The sequence below is a fragment of the Corythoichthys intestinalis genome, chromosome 20 (genome assembly GCF_030265065.1).
Source record: "Corythoichthys intestinalis isolate RoL2023-P3 chromosome 20, ASM3026506v1, whole genome shotgun sequence".
Lineage (NCBI taxonomy): Eukaryota > Metazoa > Chordata > Actinopteri > Syngnathiformes > Syngnathidae > Corythoichthys > Corythoichthys intestinalis.
Genome location: NC_080414.1, coordinates 648,404 through 672,682, shown reverse-complemented (window position 1 = coordinate 672,682; position 24,279 = coordinate 648,404). Strand labels below are relative to the sequence as shown.

At 45.1% G+C, this 24,279-nt stretch overlaps 1 protein-coding gene across 4 annotated transcripts; it reads right to left on the bottom strand.

Annotated features, from left to right (window-relative positions):
• Window positions 1–433: 433 nt before the first annotated feature.
• Window positions 434–24,122, bottom strand: unm_hu7910 (un-named hu7910). 4 transcript variants are annotated; one of them, XM_057824566.1, is made up of 26 exons: window positions 23,907–24,122; window positions 17,790–17,972; window positions 17,484–17,528; window positions 15,279–15,347; window positions 13,626–13,673; window positions 9,558–9,608; window positions 7,638–7,727; window positions 7,290–7,328; window positions 7,142–7,219; window positions 7,050–7,082; window positions 6,935–6,976; window positions 6,758–6,805; window positions 6,625–6,684; window positions 6,012–6,098; window positions 5,904–5,933; window positions 5,760–5,845; window positions 5,618–5,704; window positions 5,407–5,557; window positions 3,638–3,774; window positions 3,478–3,576; window positions 3,329–3,418; window positions 3,125–3,262; window positions 2,933–3,068; window positions 2,770–2,861; window positions 1,138–1,271; window positions 434–783 (listed from the first exon to the last, which is right to left on the bottom strand). In XM_057824566.1, exons 1-26 carry the CDS (start codon window positions 23,944–23,946, stop codon window positions 633–635), a joined length of 2,244 nt encoding a protein of 747 aa, XP_057680549.1. In that variant the 5' UTR covers window positions 23,947–24,122; the 3' UTR covers window positions 434–632. The 4 variants fall into 4 exon arrangements, with proteins under 4 accessions (XP_057680549.1, XP_057680551.1, XP_057680550.1 ...); XM_057824568.1 differs by lacking the exon at window positions 13,626–13,673; XM_057824567.1 differs by lacking the exon at window positions 17,484–17,528.
• Window positions 24,123–24,279: the final 157 nt, after the last annotated feature.

Genomic DNA, 24,279 nt, shown 5'->3' with positions numbered 1-24,279 from the left:
TTAGAATTACAAAAATATTGATTTGGTAATGACATTTCAACACTAGGCAAGATAAAAAGTTTTTTGTAAGGCCAAAAAAAGGCTCAGTTATGTTTTGTTGAGCAATATTGCTGCTGAGCTTTGTAGATGACCCCCCCCCCCCCCCCCCCCCAAAAAAAAAAGCTCAGGACCTTCAGGGTTAATCATGTTTTGTTGTGCAATATTGCTGTTGACTTTTGTAGGAACTATACGACGCTATACAAATAAACTTGAATTGTATAGCCTGGGCTTTCAAATGGATTGGACAGCTATTCGTGATAAAATAATTGGTGGTGGTTTGGGGAGGGTAGACGTCCAATCCTTTTTGACCGGGAGGGTTGTTTGTATAACGTCGTCAATGAAGTGTAGTGTTGATAACAGAGAATAGAGAAAAAAATCGATATACAGTAGTGGAGACAGTTTTCTGGTGTTGTTTTTAATCAAAAATAGACTTCTATAACATCTGAAAGTTTTCATTCATTGTACAAAAAAAATGTCCAGAGGTTTCTCAAAATAAACGCTCAATACAACATATTGTGTGCGGTACGTGCACGTTGGCCTGTGTGTGTACGTGCGTGCGCGCGATCGAGTTAGGAAGCGGCGGAACCCTCCCTCTAGATGGCGCTGAGCGTGTGGCGCTGGTTGGCCGTCAGCTGCGGGTGCCACACGTCCACGATGAAGATGAGGCGCAAGGAATCGGCTTCCTGCCAAACCTCGTGCTCGAACGAGTCGTCGAAGATCAATACTTTGCCCTCCTCCCACTCCCTGCCGTCAAAAGGATCAGTCCGTTCGTCCGTAAATGAATCTTTTGATAATCCGTCGATTGTTTCCAGACGAAAAAAATACAACATCCAAATCTCTTTCTTAATTGTCGCCCGCCATTGACGACACGGGCCCTCGTTGGCCACCCGCTTCGAACGGATTGGACGTCTATTCGTGGTAATCTGGTTGCATCTTAGCCAGAAGAAGAAGACATTTTTTCAACTCATTGTCTGTTATTGACTCGGATAGATGTCCAATCCATCCGAAGCGGAAGGGCCGCTACCGAACGCGGCAAAACCGATTAGCGACGAGTCCGCTTTGAAAAGAAGAGTTTTGTCGGAGATCGTCGGACGGTACCTGGTAGTGTCCGTGCATCGGATCCGGCATCCGTGTTTGGGAATGAGCAATCCCAGGTGCATCCTCAGTCGGCAGTTGGTGGGTCCCGTGTGGGGCCACACGTGCGTGCCCGGCTGCATCACCGAGAACTTGATCTGCGAGCAATTTCCCACACATTTGGAATCAAGACATTCATTTCCTTGTATGCGCAAGTGTTGTTTTCATCAAGGATGACTATAACGCAACAATTTGGTCCACGAACAATGTTTTTTCATGACGATGACGAGCTAAAAACATGTCTTGAGAGATGAAAACATAACACGAATGCCAGTTTTTGTCACACCAGACGAAAATGCGCCCGTTTCCGTCACATGTTCACAGTGTGTGACATTTTAATGTGTAGTTAAACTGCGTTGTACAGTAGCAGTGTCTGGTTGTGTCACTCATGTGACGTGCTGCGTCTCCCACTTACTCACCAGTGTCCTCTCCAGTCTCCAAGCTTGCTTTGAAACACTTACGGTAAGATTTGTTTTCTTATCTTGGCAAGAGACAATATGCAATGTTGCTTTAGCCTTTAAAGGTCTGTGCTGAGTGATCATCACACAATAAATGGACAAAACGCACTCATTGGCTTGATCCCTAATGAATTTATAACTCGCCATTGACACCTTGTTGCGTATTTAAATCACGCCCTTACATAGTTAAAGAGTGACACTCTGAAGTACGGCAGCGTGGCCATGTGATGTCAACAACAATGGCGACCTATTAGTTGAAATCATTTTTTAAAATTTATTGAAACGAAAACATTAAGAGGGGTTTTCATTAGGGCTGTCAAACGATTAAAATTTTTAATCGAGTTAATCACAGCTTACAAATGAATTAATCGTATTAATCGCAATTCAAACCATCTATAAAATATGCCATATTTTTCTGTAAATTATTGTTGGAATGGAAAGATAAGACAAAACGGATATATACATCCAACATACTGTACATAAGTACTGTATTTGTTTATTATAACAATAAATCAACAAGATGGAATTAACATTAAGCGATCCATGGACAGAAAGACTTGTAGTTCCTAAAAGATAAATATGAGTACAAGTTATAGATATTTTATATTAAAACCCCTCTTAATGTTTTCGTTTTAATAAAATTTGTAATATTTACAATCAAAAAATAAACTAGTAGCTTGCCATTGTTGATGTCAATAATTACACAATTCTCATGGTGCTTCAACCCATAAAATCAGTCGCACCAAAGTGCCAGCAGAGGGAGACAAAAAACACAAGTAACAAGTGGCCATGACACTGCTGTCATTTTAATCTGTTTGAACGGGGCATGTGCGTTAATTGCGTCAAATATTTTAATGTGATTAATTAGAAAAATTAATTACCGCCCATTAACACGATCATTTTGACAGCCCTAGTTTTAATATCAAATTATTATAACTCGTACTAACATTTCTCTTTTAAGTACTACATGGCCTTCTATCCGTGGAACCCTTTAACATATTCTCCGTGATGATCAAGAGTAGCGCAATCTCACATTTAGCCCGAGGACAACCAATTACTGGTGCAAAAACCAAATCGCTTTTGCAATCAAATGACATTTGAGTCTGGATACTTTTTGAGACTTTTGACATCCACCTACCTGCCCTCTCTTGCAGCCGGTGGCTTCAGGGAATTTGTCCAGCAGGGCGCAGGTCTTTGGAACCGCCTGACAGGCAGTCCTGGATTTCTTGCCTGAAGAGACATTTTTTTAAAACTCAATAATTGGCTACCATGGAGCACATGAATATGGGAGGAATTTGGACCTTGCTGCCAGAGCGTGTACTGCCCCCACTCTCCTTTCTCCCTCAGGTTCTCCTCCTCCGGTACAAACTGGCCCGTGTTCCGGTCCATCACGGCCAGAGCCTCGTCCCGGATGCTTTTCCAGTTCCTCTCCAGCGCCTGCACGCAAACGCCGTTCGGTCCCGGAAGGGATCTCGGGAAATCCCCGGGCCTACCTGGACCAGATGGCCGTAGCCGGTCTCCTCGGGGGTCCACCAGGGCCGCGCCTCCAGACCGTCTACGTTGTAGAGCGAGCGCTGCCACACCGACGCAAAGTGGCCCCGCTCGTGACCCACTCGGTACCAGTCGTACGCCTGGAAGGCACGCGGCCGCGTAATGAGGCTCTAACGCGGACCGGTTCGCGAGCGGGCGGGACTCACGCTCTCGTCCCCGACTCTCTGCAGGGCGTCTCCCAGGTGGAAGTAGAAGCGGCCGTCGTCGGTGCCGGGCGCTCCGGACTCCAGCCCTTCCTGGCGGTCCGTCCGACGGGTCAGGAGGCGGCCGCGCGAACCGAACCCCCCGGCCTTACCTTCAGGTACGGAATGCTCTCCGCGATCTTGTTCTCCGACTTGAGGATGAAGCCGTAGTGAACTTTGGCAAAGCCGTCGGCGGGCGCCGCCGCCAGAACCTGAAGACGGCGCCGTTGAGATGGAGGGAGAGAGACCGAAAGTCGAGTCGACGCGCCTCACCTCCTCGTAGACCTTTTTGGCTCCTTTGTTGTCGCCTAGCAACAAGAAGGCCACGCCCAAATCGTTCTTCAGGCCAACGTCGTCCGGGAAGATCTGCACCAACCTCTCCAGCGTGGTGACGGCGCCCCGCATACGGCCTGAAACGCGTTTACAACGGTGGACCTAGCGTTCCGCTGTGTGAACTCGAGTTCGTCAGCAAGGAGTTTTTGTTGTTTGGAGGCCGGCATGCACGTGGTGCGCATTCGCTGCCAACCCTCCCGCTTCAAATGGATGGAACATCTAGTGGAAGGGTGGCAGCGAATGAACAAACCTCCCACTTCAAATGGACCAGACATCCGGCGCCGTCCATGACAGACAATGAGTCAGCAAGAAAAAAGGCAAACATTCCGAGGGAACTGCCGTAATCGCGCTAGCGCAGCTCCAACATCCCGGCCAAAAGGCCAAACTCTGCATGTTCACCTTAGTCTTAATCCTTTGTACTGACTCTGGTATAATATATACAGGTACACTATATATATATAGAACTATGGTATAAGTGCTATTTATTTTATATTGGGTGTGTTAGAGAATTACAAACAGTCAAACAGTAAATACAAGAAACGATATTATTCCCCGATTGATTATATTAAGTGTGTTACAATAACGCAAACAGTTAGACAGTGCCTACAAGAAAAGGTACTATCTCCTTCATTCCCCCTCAATTATCCCAGGGCATCGTTATACCATACCATCGTCATACCATAAATGAAGGAAAACAAGCAGAATATAGGGCATAAGAGATACATGACGCCTTCTTATTACAGAAGCCCAACTTGTGCGTCATGCAACTGACTGAGCAAGATTGATGCTAACAAGCCCACGTCTGCACCACCAACTCTCAATCAGTTCTCCCAGACAGTCCAGAACAAATGGCGAGACGCTCTGTCCCAACACAAAATGGACACTGGAGAAACACAACTGATAACCCAAGAGCCCCTTTTGACGCTAAGGTGGCAAAATCCACAACCCTCGTTGTCCGGACAACAGTAACTCCCGAATCATCCTGTCCAATCCACAAACAGACAATAATTCCAAACACACTCTTTTTTCTGCCCACTGCCTGCCCCACAAGAGCCTTCAAAAGACTGAATGTTTAACTAAGCGTGGTCATTTTCTCTCGGGAACCCTCTTGTTGTCATGTGATAGGGTGACCTTGCCACCCTGCCGCAGTCTGTTTCTGTTTCGCCTTGCTGTTTGATCGCCGTCGACCTGAATAAATTGTCCATTTGTTTTCGGTGAACCTTCTTTAAACCTTTCAAAATGGAGTCGGTACAAAGGGTTAAGACTAAGGTGAACGAGTTTGGCCTTCTGGCCGGGACGTCGGAATCTCGCCGGCCCGGGTCTTTGGAGCTGTCCCGGCGCGGGTTCGGCGGTTCGGCTGGCGCGATTCCGGCAGTCTGGCTAAATGGTCAGATTCCTTCAATACGCATACCAATTGATGTGTGGCAGTGTGTATCTTGGGCACAGGGAGTAAGTTTTTGGCTGCTATTGACGGCGCCAGACGTCCAATTCATCTAAAGTTTCAAATGGATCGGACATCTACTCTTGAAAAACGTATTTAAAGAGTTTGAAATTAATTGTGTATTGACATCAAATCCATTTCGCGTTTACTGCAAAGTCAGCAAACTGATGATAGAACGGCCAATTTTAAATCTGGTTTTCACTTGTTACAACCATGACCCATCCAATATGGCGGTACCCTCAAATCATTGATGTAACGGCGCGATTACCCAGAAACTGCTGGCGCTCGGCTCTCCTCTTGAGGGCCGCTCTCACCAGATCGGGGGCGGCGTCCGGAAGCTCGGCGGCGTCTCGGTAGCTGGCGATGGCCTTCTGCAACACCTCGTTGCTGCGTCGCTTCTCGGCCAGGTCGTCCTCGGCCTGCGGACGCAAAAGGTCCAGCTAAAAGCGTCCGGCGCTCCGGCTCCCGCCGTTAGGCACCTGAGCTTTTCCGTAGTGAGCGCGGGGACTCAGCGGATGCTTCTGAACCAAGGCCTCAAACGCTTGCAGGGCCGCCTCCACTTTACCCTGAAAACAGAAGCGCTTTAGGAGGCACGCGGGTCACTTGTGAACCGTTCCTTACTTTCTTGCGAAGCTTTTCGGCGGCGTCCAGTTCCGCTTTGATGCTTTTGTCCAACTTGTTGAGCAGTTTGGGTTTCTTCTTCCTGGCTGGAGGACGAAGGCGAGCTTGAGAAACATTTCGACGGTGACCGTCTTCTCCACAAACCTTTTTCTTTCGTCTTCTCCGCGACCGTTTCTGCAACAAAGAGGACCCGTCTGATTTCGTCTGACGCCGGTGGGTAAAAAAAAGTCTCAACCCTGTTGGCGAGCTCACCTTCGGGTGCGCTGCCAGTCTCTCTCGGGGTCCGGTTCTGCGCTTCCGCCGGTTCGGTCTGCTGCTCTGCCGCAGCCACCGGTGATGCTAGATTTTTTTTTATATTGGAGCAGATTCCACTTCATTACAAAAAAAGTTGAGGTTAGCGTCTTTAGCTTTTTTTTGGCTCATTCCATTCATTTTCTTATGTTATTTCCACTTTTAATCTGTTTTTATGTTGATTGCACAGCACTTTGTATTCAGCTGTTTTTAGTAGGTTAGCACAGATCCTCCAGCAGGGTCTATGAAAACCACATTAATAATGATAATAAACTTGTTGCCTGCCATTGACAAGGATAGACTTCCAATTCCATTTTAAGCAACACTAGGTCACTTTCTGTTGATTTTAGGTGCATTTCTGGCTCACTTCCTGGTCATTTTTGAGCATTTATAAGTCACTTCCTGTTGATTTTGGGTCACCCAACAGAAAGTGAATGTCCCAAATTGACACAAAATCAACAGGCAGTGACCTGTACACTCTTTTATTGACCCCCCCCTCAGTCCAAATAGATTGGACGTCTGTCGCCGTTGGCGGCATCGTGTGGTGCCAAACAATTGCAATGCCGGCACTCACCTCCGTGGGCGCTCTGCTCTCCTGTCGCTTGAGATTGCTGCTCTGCCGTCATTGGGGATTCTGACACATAAAACAAAAATACAAAGAATTTAGATGGGAATAAAAAGAATATTTTTCAAAAAGAGGGAACTACCGTCTTCTTGTGTCAACTTGGAGCTGGTGACATCTTTTGCAGATTCCACTTGAATGCCAAAAAAAAAAAAAAAAAAGTTAGCTTAGCATATTTGGAACCGTTTCAACATTTAAAAGTATTTTGGCGCTATTCTCAACGACTCCCTCTTAGGTGCAAAACAGGCAGCGATTAACTTACCGACGCTCTGCCGAGATGAAGACTCCTTCTCCTCCACTGACACTGCGAGCGCAAAACATCAACAACATCCATAAAAATCGGCGCTCCCCGCCCACCGACGCCCCGGCTCACTCACCTCCGTTCGTGTCGATGGCGTCCGCTTCTTCACCTGAAAGACGTTCACTCAGTGATTGAGGATAAACAAAGGAAAAAAAGCAACTGCCGCACCGTGAAGATGCTCGGCGTCTTCTCGAGGATCATCCGCTACAAAGTCTTCTTCCACAAACGCGGGCAGAGGGACGGCGGCTGGAGGACGGACGAGCGGGATTGAAACAAAATTGTAGTGCTGAAGAATTTTCACATTGGATAACTCTACCTTGGATTTCAGAGTCCACGTCCAATTCAGCTTCTGAGTCTGACAAAATTAGAAGCAGTTTTATCATCAAACAAACTAGTGCCTAAAAATAACAAACAAAATTTGGTTTAGTTTGAAAAAATGTTGAGGAAAAAGCCATTTTAATAACGTGCTAAACTGAATTCCCTTTTTTTCTCCCCCTATTTGTGTAGTCAGCCCCCAAATACGATTTCATAACATGACAAAAAAACAAACTCTTTCTCATAGAATTGATGGAATCATTTGGCAAAAAAACAACTTTTTTTTCAATCACCCACAAGAACAAACTCAAATGAATTGCTCGCCGGGCCTAGGGGTTAAAAGACACACTTGTGGGCGGGTCCTGTGGATGCGCCCCCGCCGACTCCTCCCCCTGAGGGTCTCCGCTTTCGTCATTGGTCGACTGCTTTTCAGCAGTTTCTAGAATGTGAAAAATGGAGAAAAGACCCTTCCGTTTGGATACCGTAGGTTGCCATTGACTGCCATTGACGGCGATAGACGTCCAATTCTTTGGCCAACTAATTAGACATTTTAAAATGTTCAAAACAACCTTTCATTGACTTCATAATGATATTGACGGGACACAGGGCGTGGGGCCGATCGCAGACAAAGCTGACCGAGTGGAAACACAGACAAATCCTTTATAGATATGGACGCAAAACAGTCTCGATTCTTGGTTAAAAGCAAAAAAAAAACAAACGTGCAGTTAGCATTTATTTTACGTAAATATGTCAAAGTACAATGCTAGTCTGTTAGTAAATGTACCTAGCAGCCGCCCGATGAAAACAGAGCTTTTCCGGTGAAAATTCTTGTGAATAAATGCTTAAATCCACGAATTTTTCATAGACATGAACGTAAAACAGTCTCGATTCTTTGTTATAAGAGCAAAAAACTGGGCAGCCTGCTTTTAGATAAATATGTCAAAGAATGATGCTAGTCCATAGCGGTTAATTTCTTCCATTGATTTTTTTCAAAATGCACGCATGGTACGAAAAATATAACAATTACCTTAAATCCTCGAACAAATCACTCCTGAGACAATCCTTTCTGTTTGTATGCGGTACAGCCTTTGTACTTTTTAAATCCGGCATGTTAAAATCCTGCATGTTTTTACTCGGCGACCGACTGGGAATTCTGAAGCGGACTGTAGGACGGCCCCCTACTTGAAGGCGTTGCGCAGTGGCTGGCAGACACAATACAATTATGAAGTCTATGCAACCTTTTTTTTTTTTTTTAATTCAACATTTATACGCGTACATCAAGACAAAAGGGATTCATGGATATATATGGTGGAAAACACCGACAAGGCTGAAAAAGCAGTTTCTGCTCTTGCAGCCTTCTTTAAAATAAACTGCTGTATTTTAAGCCAAAAGAACTGTTGTGTTTGATAGAACTATATGTCTATAAGCTGCCATAGCAGATTCATGGCGCATTAAGCCCCCGAAATATTTTTGTCCATTTTACCCTGGAAACCCCCATTTACAGATGTCATGCAAACCCATTTTGTTTCAACCTAGCCATAAAAAAAGGTAAGCGTTTGTCTTTATTATTCAAAATGTCTGACGTTTTTAGCTTAGAATCATTAATCGATGTTTAATACTTTGTTTGGAAAAAAAACAAAAAAACAAACAAATTATTCACTCACATATTTTGAACTTTTAAACAAATAACGCCACAATGACAAAATAGCGTCTGTAAATTGGTTACGGATAGCTACCTCATTACAATTGCTTAATTGTATTTTTTTTTGTTACTGTCGCATTCACCCCCGATATTTTAGATGATAATCGATCCAAACAAAGATTTTTTTTTTTTAAAAGAGTAAATATTTGAAAAAGAAAATCTCGACCACTCCTTGATGTCTGTGATTTTTGCATTGCGACCCTTGTTATATTACAGTCTTTCACCCATAAAATCCCCAAAAAGGGCATAATACTGCTTTTAAGGACAGCTTATAGTCCTGTGCGGCTTATCTATGAACAAATGCCGTTTTTGTGTCAAATTTGGTGGATGGTGGGTTATAGTCAGGTGCGTCTTCTAGTCCGAAAATTACCTCATTTATATTTGATTCAATTAGAAAAAATATGTAGACCACCGAGCATTTTTTTCTTTAATTAAAAAAAAAATTACATTTAAAAAAAAATAATAATAATAAAGGAGACAATATTTATTATAATCAACCGCTTCCCAGTCTAAATGGATTGGACGTCTATCACCGTCAATGAGTTGATACGATTTTGCACTTCCCACCTTTTTCTTTTTCTTCTGGTATCTTCCTTGGACTCGACGTTTCTTTCAGGCCTGATGAATAGTGAAAACACAAACTACTCACATAAACAGACACACACGACTCGCGTCATTAGCGAGAAGCACATTGAGACGCATGGGAGTAAGAGACATTGAACAACATCCATCCATCCATCCATCCATCCACCCACCCATTTATCTTTCGAATAGGTTTCCTTCATTTCATCTGGTATTTCAGGAAGACACAGTGGAAAAGAAAGGAGAAGGGAGCGTGAGGTTTTATTTTACACTTGTCACATTGAAGGGAACATAAAAGGCGCAGCTTACAGTGCACAACTCACACGGGAGACGTCACAAGTGACACAAATCAAGTCACGGTCGGATCAATAAAAGAATCTAACGCGCCGCGTCGGGAACAACGATGCACTAGGACGTACGAACAGGGATGTCGGCAACCGCGTTTCGGGACGCCCTGCCAGAAAAGTTTCTCGCCTCCCCGGGCTTTGACAAACGCCCTGCGCGGGACCATTCCAAACGAGTGCGACCATTCCGGGAAGGTTTACTTCTTCCTCCCGCCGGCCGCCGTTTTGTCGGCGGCGCCACCGCCGGGCTTTTCCCTGCGAGCCGCGGCGGCTTCCGTTTGCTCGGCCTTTTCCCGAGCGGCTCTTTCGCGGGAAAGCCTGAGCGCCAGCTCCTTCTCCCTGGCCGCTTTCTCCTTCTCCTGCGCCAGTCGCGCTCTCTCTTTAAGAAGGCGTTCTTTCTCGGCTCTTTCTTTTTCTTGTCGGTCGCGCTCGGCTTTCTCCACTCGTTCCCGCTCCAGCTTTTCTTTCTCCAGTCTTTCCCGCTCTTTGGCCATCTGTTCTTTCTCCGCCTGAGCGGCCATCTTCTTCCTCTCCTCTTCGCTTTTCTCTCTGGCCACGCGCTCCCTCTCCTCCCTTTCCTTGTTCTCCTTCTCTCGTTCCCGAATCTTTTCCAGCCGTTCCCGATCCTCGGCGGCTTTCCGTAAAGCCAGCCGCTCTCGCTCCAGCCTCTCGTTCTCCGCCTTCTCGGCCTCCAGTTTGTCTCTCTCCGCCTTTTCCTTCTCCGTCCTTTCCTTTGCGGCCTTTTCCAACTCCGCCCTTTCCTTCTCCAGCCTTTCCTTCGCGGCCTTCTCCCAGTCCGCCCTTTCCTTTTCCCTTTCGGCCTTCTCCCGCTCCGTCTTTTCCCTCTGCGCCCTTTCCTTTTCCCGCTCGGCCTTCTCCCACTCCATCCTTTCTCTCTCCGCCTCCATCCTCGTCTTCTCCACGGCCATCCGCTCCTTCTCCACGGCCATCCGCTCCTTCTCCAGCTTCAGCTGTTCCCGGGCGAGCTCCAGCGCCCGGGCCTCCAGCCGGCGGGCCGTCTCCCGGTTCGGGTCGTCCTCGGCCAGGAGGCTTCGGATCTCGGACAGGGCGACGCGAGCGATCCTCCTGGCCTCCGTCGTCTCCTCCGCGTCTCTCAGTTCTTCTCGTAGGACGGAGCGCAACACCTCGTCTCGGACGGAGAGTTCTGCAGTCGGGGGAACGGAAGGGTCGGCTCGAGTTTGCCGTCCAAAAGTTACCCGGAGTCAGAAATAGCGTTGCACCGATTCCGACTGTGTGGTATCGGCCCAAATGGGTTTTGTTTTCTTTTAAAGGTAAAGTCAACACCATCGTGGCTCGGTAAGACGTGACTTAACTCACTGACGGCGCTAGATGTCCAGTCAGTCAAAAATGCAGATTTTTTGGGGGAGGCGGGGGTACAAAATATTCACCCTTTAATCAAATTTGGTTTGGTCAAAAATGTTGAATTTTGGATGCCAGATTGCAAAAAGTATATTGAACAGCGTCGCCACCTCTTCTTAGCGCTCGCCGATCCTTTTAGTGCCATATCGGTATCGGTGCAACACGAGTAAGAAAAGCGGTCCGCCAAGTTTCGGCGCGACGGCGGACACGGGCGCCATTTTCGTACCTCGGGTTCTGTTCTTCGTCAAAAAGGCTTCTTCCGGAATCTCTTCTGAGATGCCTCACGGGAGAGAAAATGAGACAAAGTGCCAAGATGACAACGGGGACAAAAGTCGACTACCTTCATTGACGTCCATCTCATCAGGGTCTTGGTCCACTTCTCGGATTGGCGCGCGCACACACACACACACACAGAACGTGTTCAGAAACAACCCACGGTAATAGCTAATGCTAATGTTAATAGGTTAGCAGAGGTTAAGTCAAGTCAAAGTTTTAAATTCTCAGGTTTCAAATCAAGTCAAATCATATATTGAGTAGAACCTTGATTTTAGGATTTCGATGTTTGGTTGTTGTACAAAAGTTTTGAACAAATTTGTTAAACTTGTAGGTAAAGCTGAATTTAGTCTTTAGAACAGTATTTTTCAACCTTTTCTGAGTCACGACGCGTTTTGACATTGGAAAAAATCTTGTGGCACACCACAAATTAAAAATTTTCCAAAAGGACTTTCTGTACAGTATATTGAAGGGAATAGTATTTTTTTTCTCGTATTTACCGATAAACTGTTTGTGGTACTCTAACACACCCAGTATAAAATAAATAGCACTTAAACCATAGTGTAAGGAAAACAAGCTAAATATAATTGATATAGGGCATAAGAGATACATGAGCCCTTCTTATGACGGAAGCCCAACGTGTGCGTCATGCAACTGACTGAGCAAGATTGAAGCTGATGAGGCAAGACATCTACAAGCCCAAATCTGCAAACACCAAATCCTGCAATCAGCCCTTCAGGACATTCTAGAACAAATGGTGGGACGTCCTGCACTACCACAACACCCAATAACAAAAACAACTCCAAGTTTGATAGCTCGGTGAGGTGTGACCAACCCCCCACCTCAGTTGCCTCATTAACCATAACCCAGTAACGGTGACACACGAACTTGAGCGCCCAACTCTGCGTCATAAGAAGACCTAAACACACCCTTCTTCCTGCCCACCACTTGCCCTGCACGGTCCAGAACAAATGGCGGGACCCTCTGTCCCAACACAAGGAACACCCGAGAACAGCCTATATCCAACTGATAACACGACTGACAAGACTCCAAGAACCCCTTTGAAGCTGAGGTGGCAAAATCCACAGCCCTCGTTGCCCTGACAACGGTAACTCCCGAGTCCTCCTGTCCAATCCACAAACAGACAATAATCTTAAACAAACACAACCTTCTTCCTGCCCACGGCCCGCCCCGCGAGAGCCTTCAAAAGACTGAATGTTTAACTAAGCATTGTCATTTTTTTCTTCTTGCCTGGTACACCAGACTCACCGCTGTTCCAGCTATTGAGTCTATAATTAATATAAAATTTCCAGGGCGGAGCAAGCCACAGCAAACAGACAGCGGAGTGGACCAATCGGCGACGGGCAGACGTGACGTTAGTAAAATGACGAGGGACTTGCGCGCCGAAGTAAACATACCATGATTATGAACCATTATATTAGGCGATATTGGCTCATTTCTTACGGCACACCTGATGACCTCTGACAGCACACCGGTTGCAAAACACTGCTTTAGGAAATTGCTGATATGTTTTCAGTATCTCAACTCTTTCTGTGCGATTACAAATTCATTTAAATGTGTTAATCCCTGGCAGACGTCCAATCCATTTGAAGTGGGAGGGTGAGAGCGAACGAAACACTTCAAAATGGATTAGACGTCTAGTGCCGTCAACGGCAGCCAATGAGTTTTGGCCAAATTTGTTCTTTCTGTGGCTAAGATGCAACCAATGAGTTTCTCACCATTAGCGGTCCAATCAACAAGGTTCTCTCGTACTCACAAATTAGCCACTTAGCACTGGAGTTTGTATTGTCAATCAACTTTATTGTCCTTTCAATTCAACGGCAAATATCCAAAAATCACAGCAAAACATGCAACAATTGTCAAGTGAGATATCAAAGTCAGCTCCCAAGTCGGGTTCGTACGAGCCACGGCAACACCAAACAAGCTAACGCTGGCTAGTTTCAGATTTGGACTCCAACCGCGGCAGCCCAGCCAAGCGACCCGTGTAGCGGATACGCTTGGTGTCATCATGCGCAGGGCAATGAACACCGCCTACCTCTTCTGTACGCCTGCTTCCTGCGGGAACCTCTAAGCTTCCGGTCATCTGAAGCGACAAACGGCAGAAAGCGCTCATCAGTGACGACGAACGGCCTTTTTGGCCGATTTTGGACCGGCGCTCATCCATCGAAACACTCGCTCCATTTTCTCCCCAAAATTCAAATGTGTAAAAAGCATGCGGAATAGGCCAACAGTGTTAGGAAGGCGTGGATGTCACAAGAGCGTGGGATGGAAGTGACTCAATTAACACAACATATTTTGCTCATATGGTTGAACTTTGACAACAGCCAACCCCCCACCCACCCCCACACACACACACAGAGCGACTTGTTCAATAACCGATTTAAACCCTGCCATGTTTATTTTCCTTTTTATTTTAAAAGCCAGCCATGTTGTTGGCTATTGTTTTGAGCTATTCCTCCGTTATTGGTGGACCAATTTCCTAGCGTGGATCCTCAGAGCCCCATTTTTTATTTTTACAGTAGCACCTGTGCCGAATTTCAGCTAGCTGCAAACACTCACGTTTCCCTGCCAATCCATTTTGACTAGGAGGGCGCCCCTCCCAATCAAAATGGATTGAACGTCTAGCGACGGAAAGAGTTCATTGATGGCAGAATTATAGTTAGCCAGTTGCTTTCTGTAAGTTTGGAATTTTCCACGCCGCGTGGACTTATCGGTGCCCGTGAGATAGCCATTAGAGAGCAGGCTTTAGCCTGTAGTAGCACATACAGTAAGTGCTCGTTTGTCTATTGGTTCTGGAGGTCCAATATGACCCCTTTGACTTCCACGTCATCAAGGTAAGAAGCGCCGCCCTGCTGGCGCGTCCCGGCCGCCTCTTCCTCGCCATCTTCCTCCTCCTCCTCTTCCTCATCCTGCTCTACGGGCGCGCCGACTACGTCACAGAGGAAGGTGAAGAAGCCATACATCCAATCAGAGCCTTCCTCGGCCAAAATATTTACAACCTCCTCAAGAGACTGGCCTCGCGCGCTAGCGTCGCCACCTTTGGTCAGGCCTGACGAGAGAAAGAGAGGAGAAAAGAAGAGGGGACGGTGGCGATGGAGGGATGGAACTTAAGAAGGATGGATAAACCGTGGAATGATGGGGGGAAGAGAAAGAAAGGGGGTTAAAGTCGTCTGCCGCCAACCTTGGCTTCCTGCCATCTGACTTCCTGTCGACTTTGATGCCGGTTAGTCTAAAGTTGGCCTTTAATTAGCTGGCGGCCAATCGAGATGCTCCACCCACAATACACCCAAAGTCAACTGCCATTAGTGACCGCTCACATGGGATGCTAATGCTAGAAAACGGATGGATGGATGGATGGATGGATGGACTACTTTGAAAGGATTTCAAGCAAATATATTCTCAAAACAATTCTCGTAAAGTAGGCCTGGGCGACATATCCGTTTACTGTATGGACTTTTTTGATTGCAAAAAGGTTTTTTGTTACTGAAAGGGCATCTCTACCAATTTAATAGATTATTCCAGAAGAGTTTGTTTCTTTGTGTAGTTATTTCGTTTTGTTTGGGGGCTGACAGCACAAATAAGGGGAGAGAAAAAGGTTGGATTTAGGACACAATAGAATTTTGAATAGACCATTTCTAACTGGCCATATCGCCCAGCCCTACAGTACAGTAATGATGAAAAGACTTGCCGAGCAGGACTTTGGCATCCTCCACGTCAAAGTCGCCGTCTCCGTCCGTGTCGTAGGCCGTCAACTTTCCTGCGCCGCGACGAGGAAAAATAAAAGCTCGTCAAGGACAAAAGCAATACCGGAGCTTTCGCAACACACACGCCAACAACAACAACAACAAAAAATGTCCCCTAAAAATGTTCAGAATGGGCGACACTCCAGTCATGACTTTTGACTCCCACGGCAAGCACAAGAGTGAATTATGGATGATGTGAAGATGAAAAGTGATTCAGGGAGTTTTCAAAAATACGTACACTACTGGCCAAAAGTATTGGCACCCCTGCAATTATGTCAGATAATGCTCAATTTCTTCCAGAAAATCATTGCAATTACAAATGCTTTGGTAGTAATGGCTTCATTTATTTTGCTTGCAATGAAAAAAACACAAAAGAGAATGGAGAAAAAAAATGAAATCATTATCATTTTACACAAAACTCCAAAAACGGGCCGGACAAAAAAAGTATTGGCACCCTCAGCCTAATCATTAGTAACACAACCTTTAGACAAAAGAACTGCGAACAACCATCAATGAGTTTCTTCCAATGCTCTGCAGGAATTTTAGACCATTCTTTTTTAGCCAACTGCTGTGAGATTTGAAGATCTCTCCACAGGATTCAGATCTGGACTCATTGCTGGTCTACAGTGCTTTCTCTCAAACCATTTTCTAGTGTGTTTTGGGTCATTGTCCTGCTGGAAGACCCATGACCTCTGAGGGAGACCCAGCTTTCTACATTATGCCGCAAAATTTCTTGGTAGTCTTCAGACTTCATAATGCCATGCACACAGTCAAGCGGTCCAGTCCCAGAGGTAGCAAAGCAACCCCAAAACATCAGGGAACCTTCACCAAGTTTGACTGTGGAGACCATGTTCTCTTATTTGAAGGCCTCGTTTCCTTTCCTGTTGACGCCTTTTCCCAAAAAGCTCTACTTTTGTGTCATCTGACCAGAAAGCATTCTTCCAAAACGTTTTTGGCTTTCTCGGGTAAGTCCAGCCTGGCTTTTTTTATGTCTCTGGTTCAGAAGTGGGGTCTTCCTGGGTATCCTACCATAGAGTCGCCGACGGATTGTATGGGCCGTGACCTTACAGCCAGACTGCTGGAATCGTGCCAGCCGAAGCGCCGGATCCGCGCTGGCGCAGATCCATCCAGCCGTGCCGGCGGGACCCCGGCAATCTGGCCAGAAGGGCAAACTCCACGTGTTCACCTTAGTCTTAACCCTTTGTACTGACTGCATTTTGAAAGGTTTAAAAAAGGCTCACCGAGAACAAGTTGACCATTTTTCCGGGTTGACCGCGATCAAAACGGCAAGGCGAAACAGAAATGTTCAGGCAGGGAGGCAAAGTCACTCAATCACACGTCAACAAAAGGTTCCCGAGAAAAATGACAACGCTTAGTTAACCATTCAGTCTTTTGAAGGCTCTCGCGGGGCAGGCCATGGGCAGGAAGACGGGTGTGTTTGGGCTTATTGTCCGTTTGTGGATTGGACAGGAGGATTCGGGAGTTACTGTTGTCTGGGCAACGAGGGTTGTGGATTTTGCCACCTCAGCGTTAAAGGGGCTCTTGGAGTCTTGTCACTCGTGTTATCAGTTGGATATTGAGTGTTGGTTTTCCTTATGTCGGGACAGGACGTCCCCTCATTTGTTCTGGACTGTCCAGGAGAACTCAACTGATTGCGAGAGTTGGTTTTTCTTTTCTGTCAACATCCAGGGAGGTTAGCCACGGTGCCGTGGGCTTAACACCTTTTGATGACACTGCGCACAGTAGACACAGGAACATTCAGGTCTTTGGAGTTGGACTCGTAGCCTTGAAATTGCCCATGCTTCCTCACAATTTTGCTTCTCAAGTCCTCAGACAGTTCTTAGGTCTTCTTTCTTTTCTCCATGCTCAATGTGGAACACACAGGGACACAGGTTGAGTCAACTTAAAGGGGTAATGCATTTTTGGGGAGTTTTGTGTAAAGTGATAATTATTTATTCTTATTTCATTCTCTTTTGTGTTTTTTCATTGCAAGCACAATAAATGAAGCTATTACAGCCAAAGCATCTGTAATTGCAATCATTTTCTGGGAGAAATTGAGTATTATCTGACAGAATTGCAGGGGTGCCAAAACTTTTGTCCAGCAGTGTATGAATGTGAGAAAAGATTTTTTTTTTTTTGTCATGTCATACCTTGTAAAACTTGGGAAAAGTTTGTACGAAACTCCTGAGCTCTGGCTGCGTGCAAAATAGGAAAGGAAAATGACTACGACAAGAAACAAAGACGAGCGTCGCCACGTCGTGATTTCAGAACACAAAAGAAAATTCTCTGTCCATCATCATCTCTTATCCATCATTCAACTTGGGCAGGCAAATTTCTACCGCTGACCTAAAGAGTCCCCTTTTTTTCCCCCCCACGTAAATGTCTTGGGATTCAAGTTTCATTTGTGGTATGATCTTTCTTACTGTTTGAGTTTTCTTGCTTTGCCGCCCACTTACCAACGACACTGTCGTAGTCGACGATATCAAAGTAGACCACGGCCACGGAGCTCCAGACCCCCAAGAGTGCCAGCACGGCAAACCAGGTGAAGATGGAATACTTGGCGCCGGTCCCCGCGTCGCCTCCCGACGCCTTCTCGCCGCTCTTGCTTTCAGACGACGGCGGCGGAGGCGGCTTCCCATCTGAAAACACAAAGTGACACGGTTAAATGAATGGGACGTCTATCCTTGTCAATGATTTGAATGCTATGGGAAAAAATGTCAATTTGACAGTGTTATTGGTGGCCAAAACTACAGTGTGTTTGGGTTTTTATTCGTTTGATCAAATTCTCATTTATTCATGAAACATTAATCTGACGTCCGTATGACTTGTATAGCAAATGAGACATGCCAACTGCTCATCCACAAATGTCAATCAATACATCCAAATCATCAACTCTGGACCGCAAGAGGCAACACAGAAAGAAAGAAAAAATTCATTTGAAAAATACCACACAGCATTTGTTAGCAATGGCACCAAAAACATCCACTCACTCAATATTTGAAAAGTACATTTCATATCTACATAGTAGGCTTGCACAATATATCGTTTGACACAATTGGCACAATTGTCCCATTGCAGGACGTGCAATTGTTTTATTCTTCATAAAAGCAGCAAATGTGCAGAGACATAGCTTCCTGGATCCCTTTTATAAACACAAATCTTCATCATTCACAGGTAAACCTCCTTAGCCTGGATTAAACGACATAGTTAGGGATGTCCCGATCGCATATTTTTGCACCTAATCACCTGATTTTTAAAATCTGCCGATGGAGAGTCCCGATCCAATACTGAAAAAAAAGTTGTTTTCTGGTGTTAGCAATTGTTGCATTGTTGCAATTGTCTAACTTGCATAGTGAAAGTCAGCTGGTTTAAATGCTATATAATGCTAATGTTTACAACAATTGGCTAATGTGCATAGCAAAACTCTGTTAGCATAAATGCTATATAATGCTAATGTTTGCAACAATTGGCTAACTTGTACTGTATAGCAAAAGTCCGCTAGCTTCAATGCTAATGTTCAAACAAGTGGCGAACTTTCATAGCAAAGGTCCGTTAGCTTAAATGCTACATAATGCTAATGTTGCCAACAATTGGCTAATTTGTGTAGCAAAAATCCACTAGCTTAATTGCTATATAATTTTAAAGTTGACAACAGTTGGCTAACTTGCATAGCAAAAGTCTGCTAGCTTAAATGCTATATAATGCTAATGTTCAAAACGATTAGCTAACTTGCATAGCAAAGGTCCACTAGCTTAAATGCTATACAATGCTAATGTTGACAATAATTGTCTAACTTGCATAGCAGAAATCCGCTACCTTAAATTCTATATAGTGCTCATGTTTATAACATTTGGCTAACTTGTATAGAAAAAGTGCACTAACTTCAATGCTAATGTTCACAACAAATGGTGAACTTGCATATGAAAGGTCCGTTAGCTTCAATGCTATATAATGCTAATATTTACAACAATTGGCTAACTTGCGTAGCTAACGTTTGCTAGCTTAAACGCTATATAATGCTAATGTCGACAACAATTGGCTAACTTGCGTAGCAAAAGTCCACTAGCTTAAATGCTATGTAATGCAATGTTGACAACGATTGGCTAACTTGGATACCAAATGGCCACTAGCTTAAATGCCATATAATGCTATTGTTTATAACAACTGTCTAATTTGCATAGCAAAAGTCCTCTAACTTCAATGCTAATATTTACAACAATTGGCGAACTTGCGTAGCAAAAGCTTAAATACATAATGTCAATGTTTACCAAATTTTGGGGATTTCTGGTGCGCACCAGATTGCTTAAATTTATTCTATTTCTGTCGATGTTCCTTTAGGGGCTCTGTACTTTGACGCTCACGCTGCAGAGAACAGCCTCTCACTTACTTCAGACTGTAACAACTTAACGATGATGAACACATTTGTGCCTTTGATGGTAGGGCTACGGAGGCATCTCAGGCCAGATCAAAGCTAAAAACCTGTAAATCAAACGCCAGCAGCACCGGTGACCAAGAAAAAGAGTTTGGTCGCATTGCTTAGCAGGAGGGGGCGGTCAGAAGCAGAAAAACATGAATATACTGTATATTTTTCATTGAATCTTAAAAAATCGGCCAAGTGTTTAGATCAGGAGATCTCGAATGAATACAATGTGGTCATAGTGAGTCAACCCAGGTCTTCCCAAACAGAGCTATTCAAGTCTGTTGAAAATTCCTCTCATTTTAATATCGCAACCCCCCCCAAAAATCGCAATGTCGGTTTTTTCCAATATCGTTCAGTCCTACAACATAGGTTATCTTTGTCCACAGGTGTCATGTTGCACATTCGAGTCTTTGACACCTTTTTTCACGCTTGACAAGCAACAGCGCATTTAACACGGCTGGCAGCTGAGAGCTTCAAACATGACAATCATCCTCCACCGCAAACACAGGCAAATGTTAAAGGTCAACGCTTCACGCACCAGAAAGCGGAGGAACCCGCGTGGCCGTGACCTCCTCCGCCCCGCCGCCTCCTAACACAAATACACCGATTGACATGAGGAAGCCGAGTCCGGGTCAAAGGTCACGCCGGAGCTACCTGTCTGGCGGAGGTCGTCCGTCACCTCCTCATCGACGGCGGCCCGCTCCTCAAAGACCTCCTCCGGGGTTTCGGGCGCCTCCTGGGTGCTGTGGGGCTCCTCCGAGGAGGCGCCGTAGCGGCGGTAGCGCTGCATGGAGCGAACCTTCGGGGCCAGCGCCCAAACTAGCTCCTCCAATTCCGCCGAAGCGGACGAGAAGCTGGCGCGCTAAAGCGCCGCCTCCTCGCAGACCAATTGTGAGGCCCGGAACCCGATCCCCACTATTCTTAGAGCCGACAAATGTATCGGCGCTCCTTGTTTGTGCGTGTGTCAGATGCCACAAAGGACAAAGTGAGGCCGACGACCTTGACGCACTCTCGTCGGAGAGCGCGATACCACACCTAGAACTAACCCAAACTGAAAATGGGGAAACCAAGGCCAAAAACCAAAACACACAAATACATCCCAATACCTTCAGTATTTTTTTTTGTTTTGTTTTGTTTAAATGAATCATTCTTCAGTTGAATGATTTGGCCGAAACGAATGCTTTCACAGCCATGTACTGTATATGTAGAGTACGTACGTAGTTGCCAACAGAAGAACGACATGTATATTAAAAGACTTCCGTTTTACCTCAAAAAGACCTGCCATAAATGTTCAATGTATCAAGTAACGCCGCAATCTAAAACTGTCCAGTGTAAACAGAAGCGGCACAGTAGCCTCCATATTTTTTTGCCCAAATGTAAAGATACAGTGGTATGAAAAAGTATCTGAACCTTTTGGAATTTCTCACATTTATGCATAAATGTGATCTGATCTTTGTCAAAATCACACAGATGAAAATACAGTGTGTGCTGTAACTAAAACCACCAAAACATTTATAGGTTTCCATATTTTAATGAGGATAGCATGCAAACAATGACAGAAAGGGGAAAAATAAGTGAACCCTCTGCCTAAGGAGACTTAAAGAGCAATCAAAACCAGTTTTTACCAAACATTTTAAGTCAGATGTGTGCCCAATCACTGATGAGTGGTTTAAAGTTGCCCTGCCCACTATAAAACACACACCTGGTAAGAATTGTCTTGAAGAGAAGCATTGTCTGATGTGCATCATGGCTCAGTCAAAAAAGCTGTCTGAAGACCTGCGATCAAGGATTGTTGATTTGTATAAAGCTGGGAAAGGATACAAAACCATCTCTAAAAGTCATCGATAGACAGTCAGAGAAGTTGTCTGCAAATGGAGAGGCTTTGGCACTGTTGCTTCTCTCCCAAGGAGTGGCCATCCACCAAAGATGACAGCAGGAGTTAAGCGCAGAATACTCAGAGAGGTCAAAAAGAACCCTAGGGTGTCTGCTAAAGACTTACAGAAATCACTGGCACAGTCCAATATCTCTGTGCACACATCAACTATATGGCCAAGAATGGTGTTCATGGGAGGACTCCACGGAGGAAGCCACAGATGTCTAAAAGAAAATATTGTTGCTCGTTTAATGTTCACAAAAAGACACTAAGACACTCCACGGAAGTTTTGGCAAAATATTTTGTGGACTGATGAAACCAAAGTTGAATTGTTTGGCAGTAACACACAACATCATGTGTGGAGGAAAAATGGAACAGCTCACCCACATCAACACCTCATCCCTACCGTGAAGCATGGTGGAGGGAGCGTCATGATTTGGGGTTGTTTTGCTACCTCAGGGCCCGGACAAACTTGCAAGAATGAAGAATGAATGAAAAAAGTTTTGCAGGAAAACCTGAGGCCGTCTGACAGACCGTTGAAGCTAAAAAGAGGATGGATGCTGTAACAAGACCATGATCCAAAACACAAAAGCAAATCAACTTGAGAATAGTTTCAGAAGAACAAAATGCACGTTCTGCAGTGGCCAAGTCAAAGTTCAGACTTGAACCCCATTGAGATGCTGTGGCATGACCTAAAGACAGCGATTCATGCCAGACATCTGACTGAACTAGAGCAGTTTTGTAGAGAAGAATTAGTCCTGATCGATGTGCCGGACTGATCTGCAGCTACAGGAAGCGTCTGGTTGAAGTTATTGCTGCCAAAGGGAGGGGCCACAAAATATTCAATGTGATGGTTCACGTACTTATTTTTCCCCTCTCTGTCATTTTTTGCATGCTATCCTCATTAAAATATGTAAACCTATGAATGTTTGGGTGGTTTTAGTTAAAGCAGACACTGTTTTTTCATTTGTGTGATTTTGACAAAGATCAGCTCTCATTTGATGATTTTGTGGGAAATTCCTAAAGGTTCAGATACCACTTTATCTAATGATCCACAAGTACTTATGACTCGTAGTTTGGATTCTTAAGATTGGTGATTTTTAATTGTTTTGGGAAGGAACTGTGTTGTCTGTGTGTGTGTGTGTGGAACATACCGCTTTTTGCAATGGTCTCGAACGCATGACTCACATTTGGTTGGCAGGGAGAGTCAACTTGTTAACTATTGAGTGGCTATACTGATATCTGGTGGTACCACTATGGAATCGCATTAATGTAGCGAGTCAACGCAAATGAGGCGCCATCCACTGGTCAACATTCGCATTGCGTCAATTCATTTCAACTGTCAATGCTTATTGACATGCACAATGCGGATACACAGTTGTTTTTCGTTTTTAATTTTCCCCCAATTTTAATCACGTGCGGTCCAATGCAACTAATATTTAGGTTTACAACCCTTCCAAAAAGGGAGGGGAAGTTTGGACTCGAGCAACCTATCGACTAGCACAGCGACTACCAGAACGGACTGACTTGTTTCTTCAAGTTTTTGTGGACATTGGCATTGTGCTCAATTGAGTAAACCTCCTGTGGGTTATTAATGTTTAACAAGTCATAGTGACTACAGTTTAGGGGGGAAAAAAGGTCATTAACTACCTGCCTGCCTGCTATTGGCTACAAATGGCTGTCAATGCTCATGTTTCCGTTCCATTGACGGAGATGGACGTCCTATCCATTCTGACTGGGCAAATGAACGAACCCTGTCTGAACATTCCATCACGTCGCTCACAGGGGTTAGTTTCAGGAACGTTGTAATCATCATCACTCCTGCAAATGTGAATCAATTCATTTATCTGTTTTGTGCATCTTTTGGCAGGGAGTCAAGAGAAGTGGCCTTCATTAGCCATGAGCTAACTCCGAATCTTGACGTTTGGAACTTGCTCTCACAGGGACGCATCTTAAAACAACTCTTAAACTAAACTAATAAAGTGTCACGCATATTTGTGACAGCAAAAACATGTACTGTTAATTCCATTGAGTTTAAAATGAATGCTTCCGGTTGAGATTGATGGAGCTTTCGCAGTTTTAAATCCCCCAAACGAGTGAAACTGTTGGCCGAACTAAATATCGACGGTTCGAGATTCAAACAGTATTTTGTTCTTCCATTTCTGCGCGTGCATCCGCCAGAAAAGGACAAGACATGAACAATAATCAGAGAGTGAAAGGGAGAAACATGACTGACATTCCCGGCCTCAGACTCGTTCGCTAGTAACACAGAACACGAACCTTTTTTGGAATGCGTTTTAGGACTTTTCTTCTGAGCCATTGCGTCGTAAATTCACCCGGAGACTTTTACCGAGGGACCGGTAGCCAGCAAGCTGAGCTATCGGCGATTTTGTTGGACGGTGAGTAGGATTTTTGCTCGCCGACGGGAGAATGGATGAGAATTGCTAGCTCGGATACCAGCGACGCTCCATTGAGCAGTCACTGTGATTGGCCAGGCGCACAGCCAATCCCTGGTTTCGCAAAACCAAAAGGGCGGAAGTAAGGGCATGGTTGCCAAGATTTGAGCCAATCATTAACCGTTACCTACCCCGCTCGTCTGTCAAATTGTTAAAAAAGTTTCGTCAACTAACCACAAGATGGCGCGATTAACAAG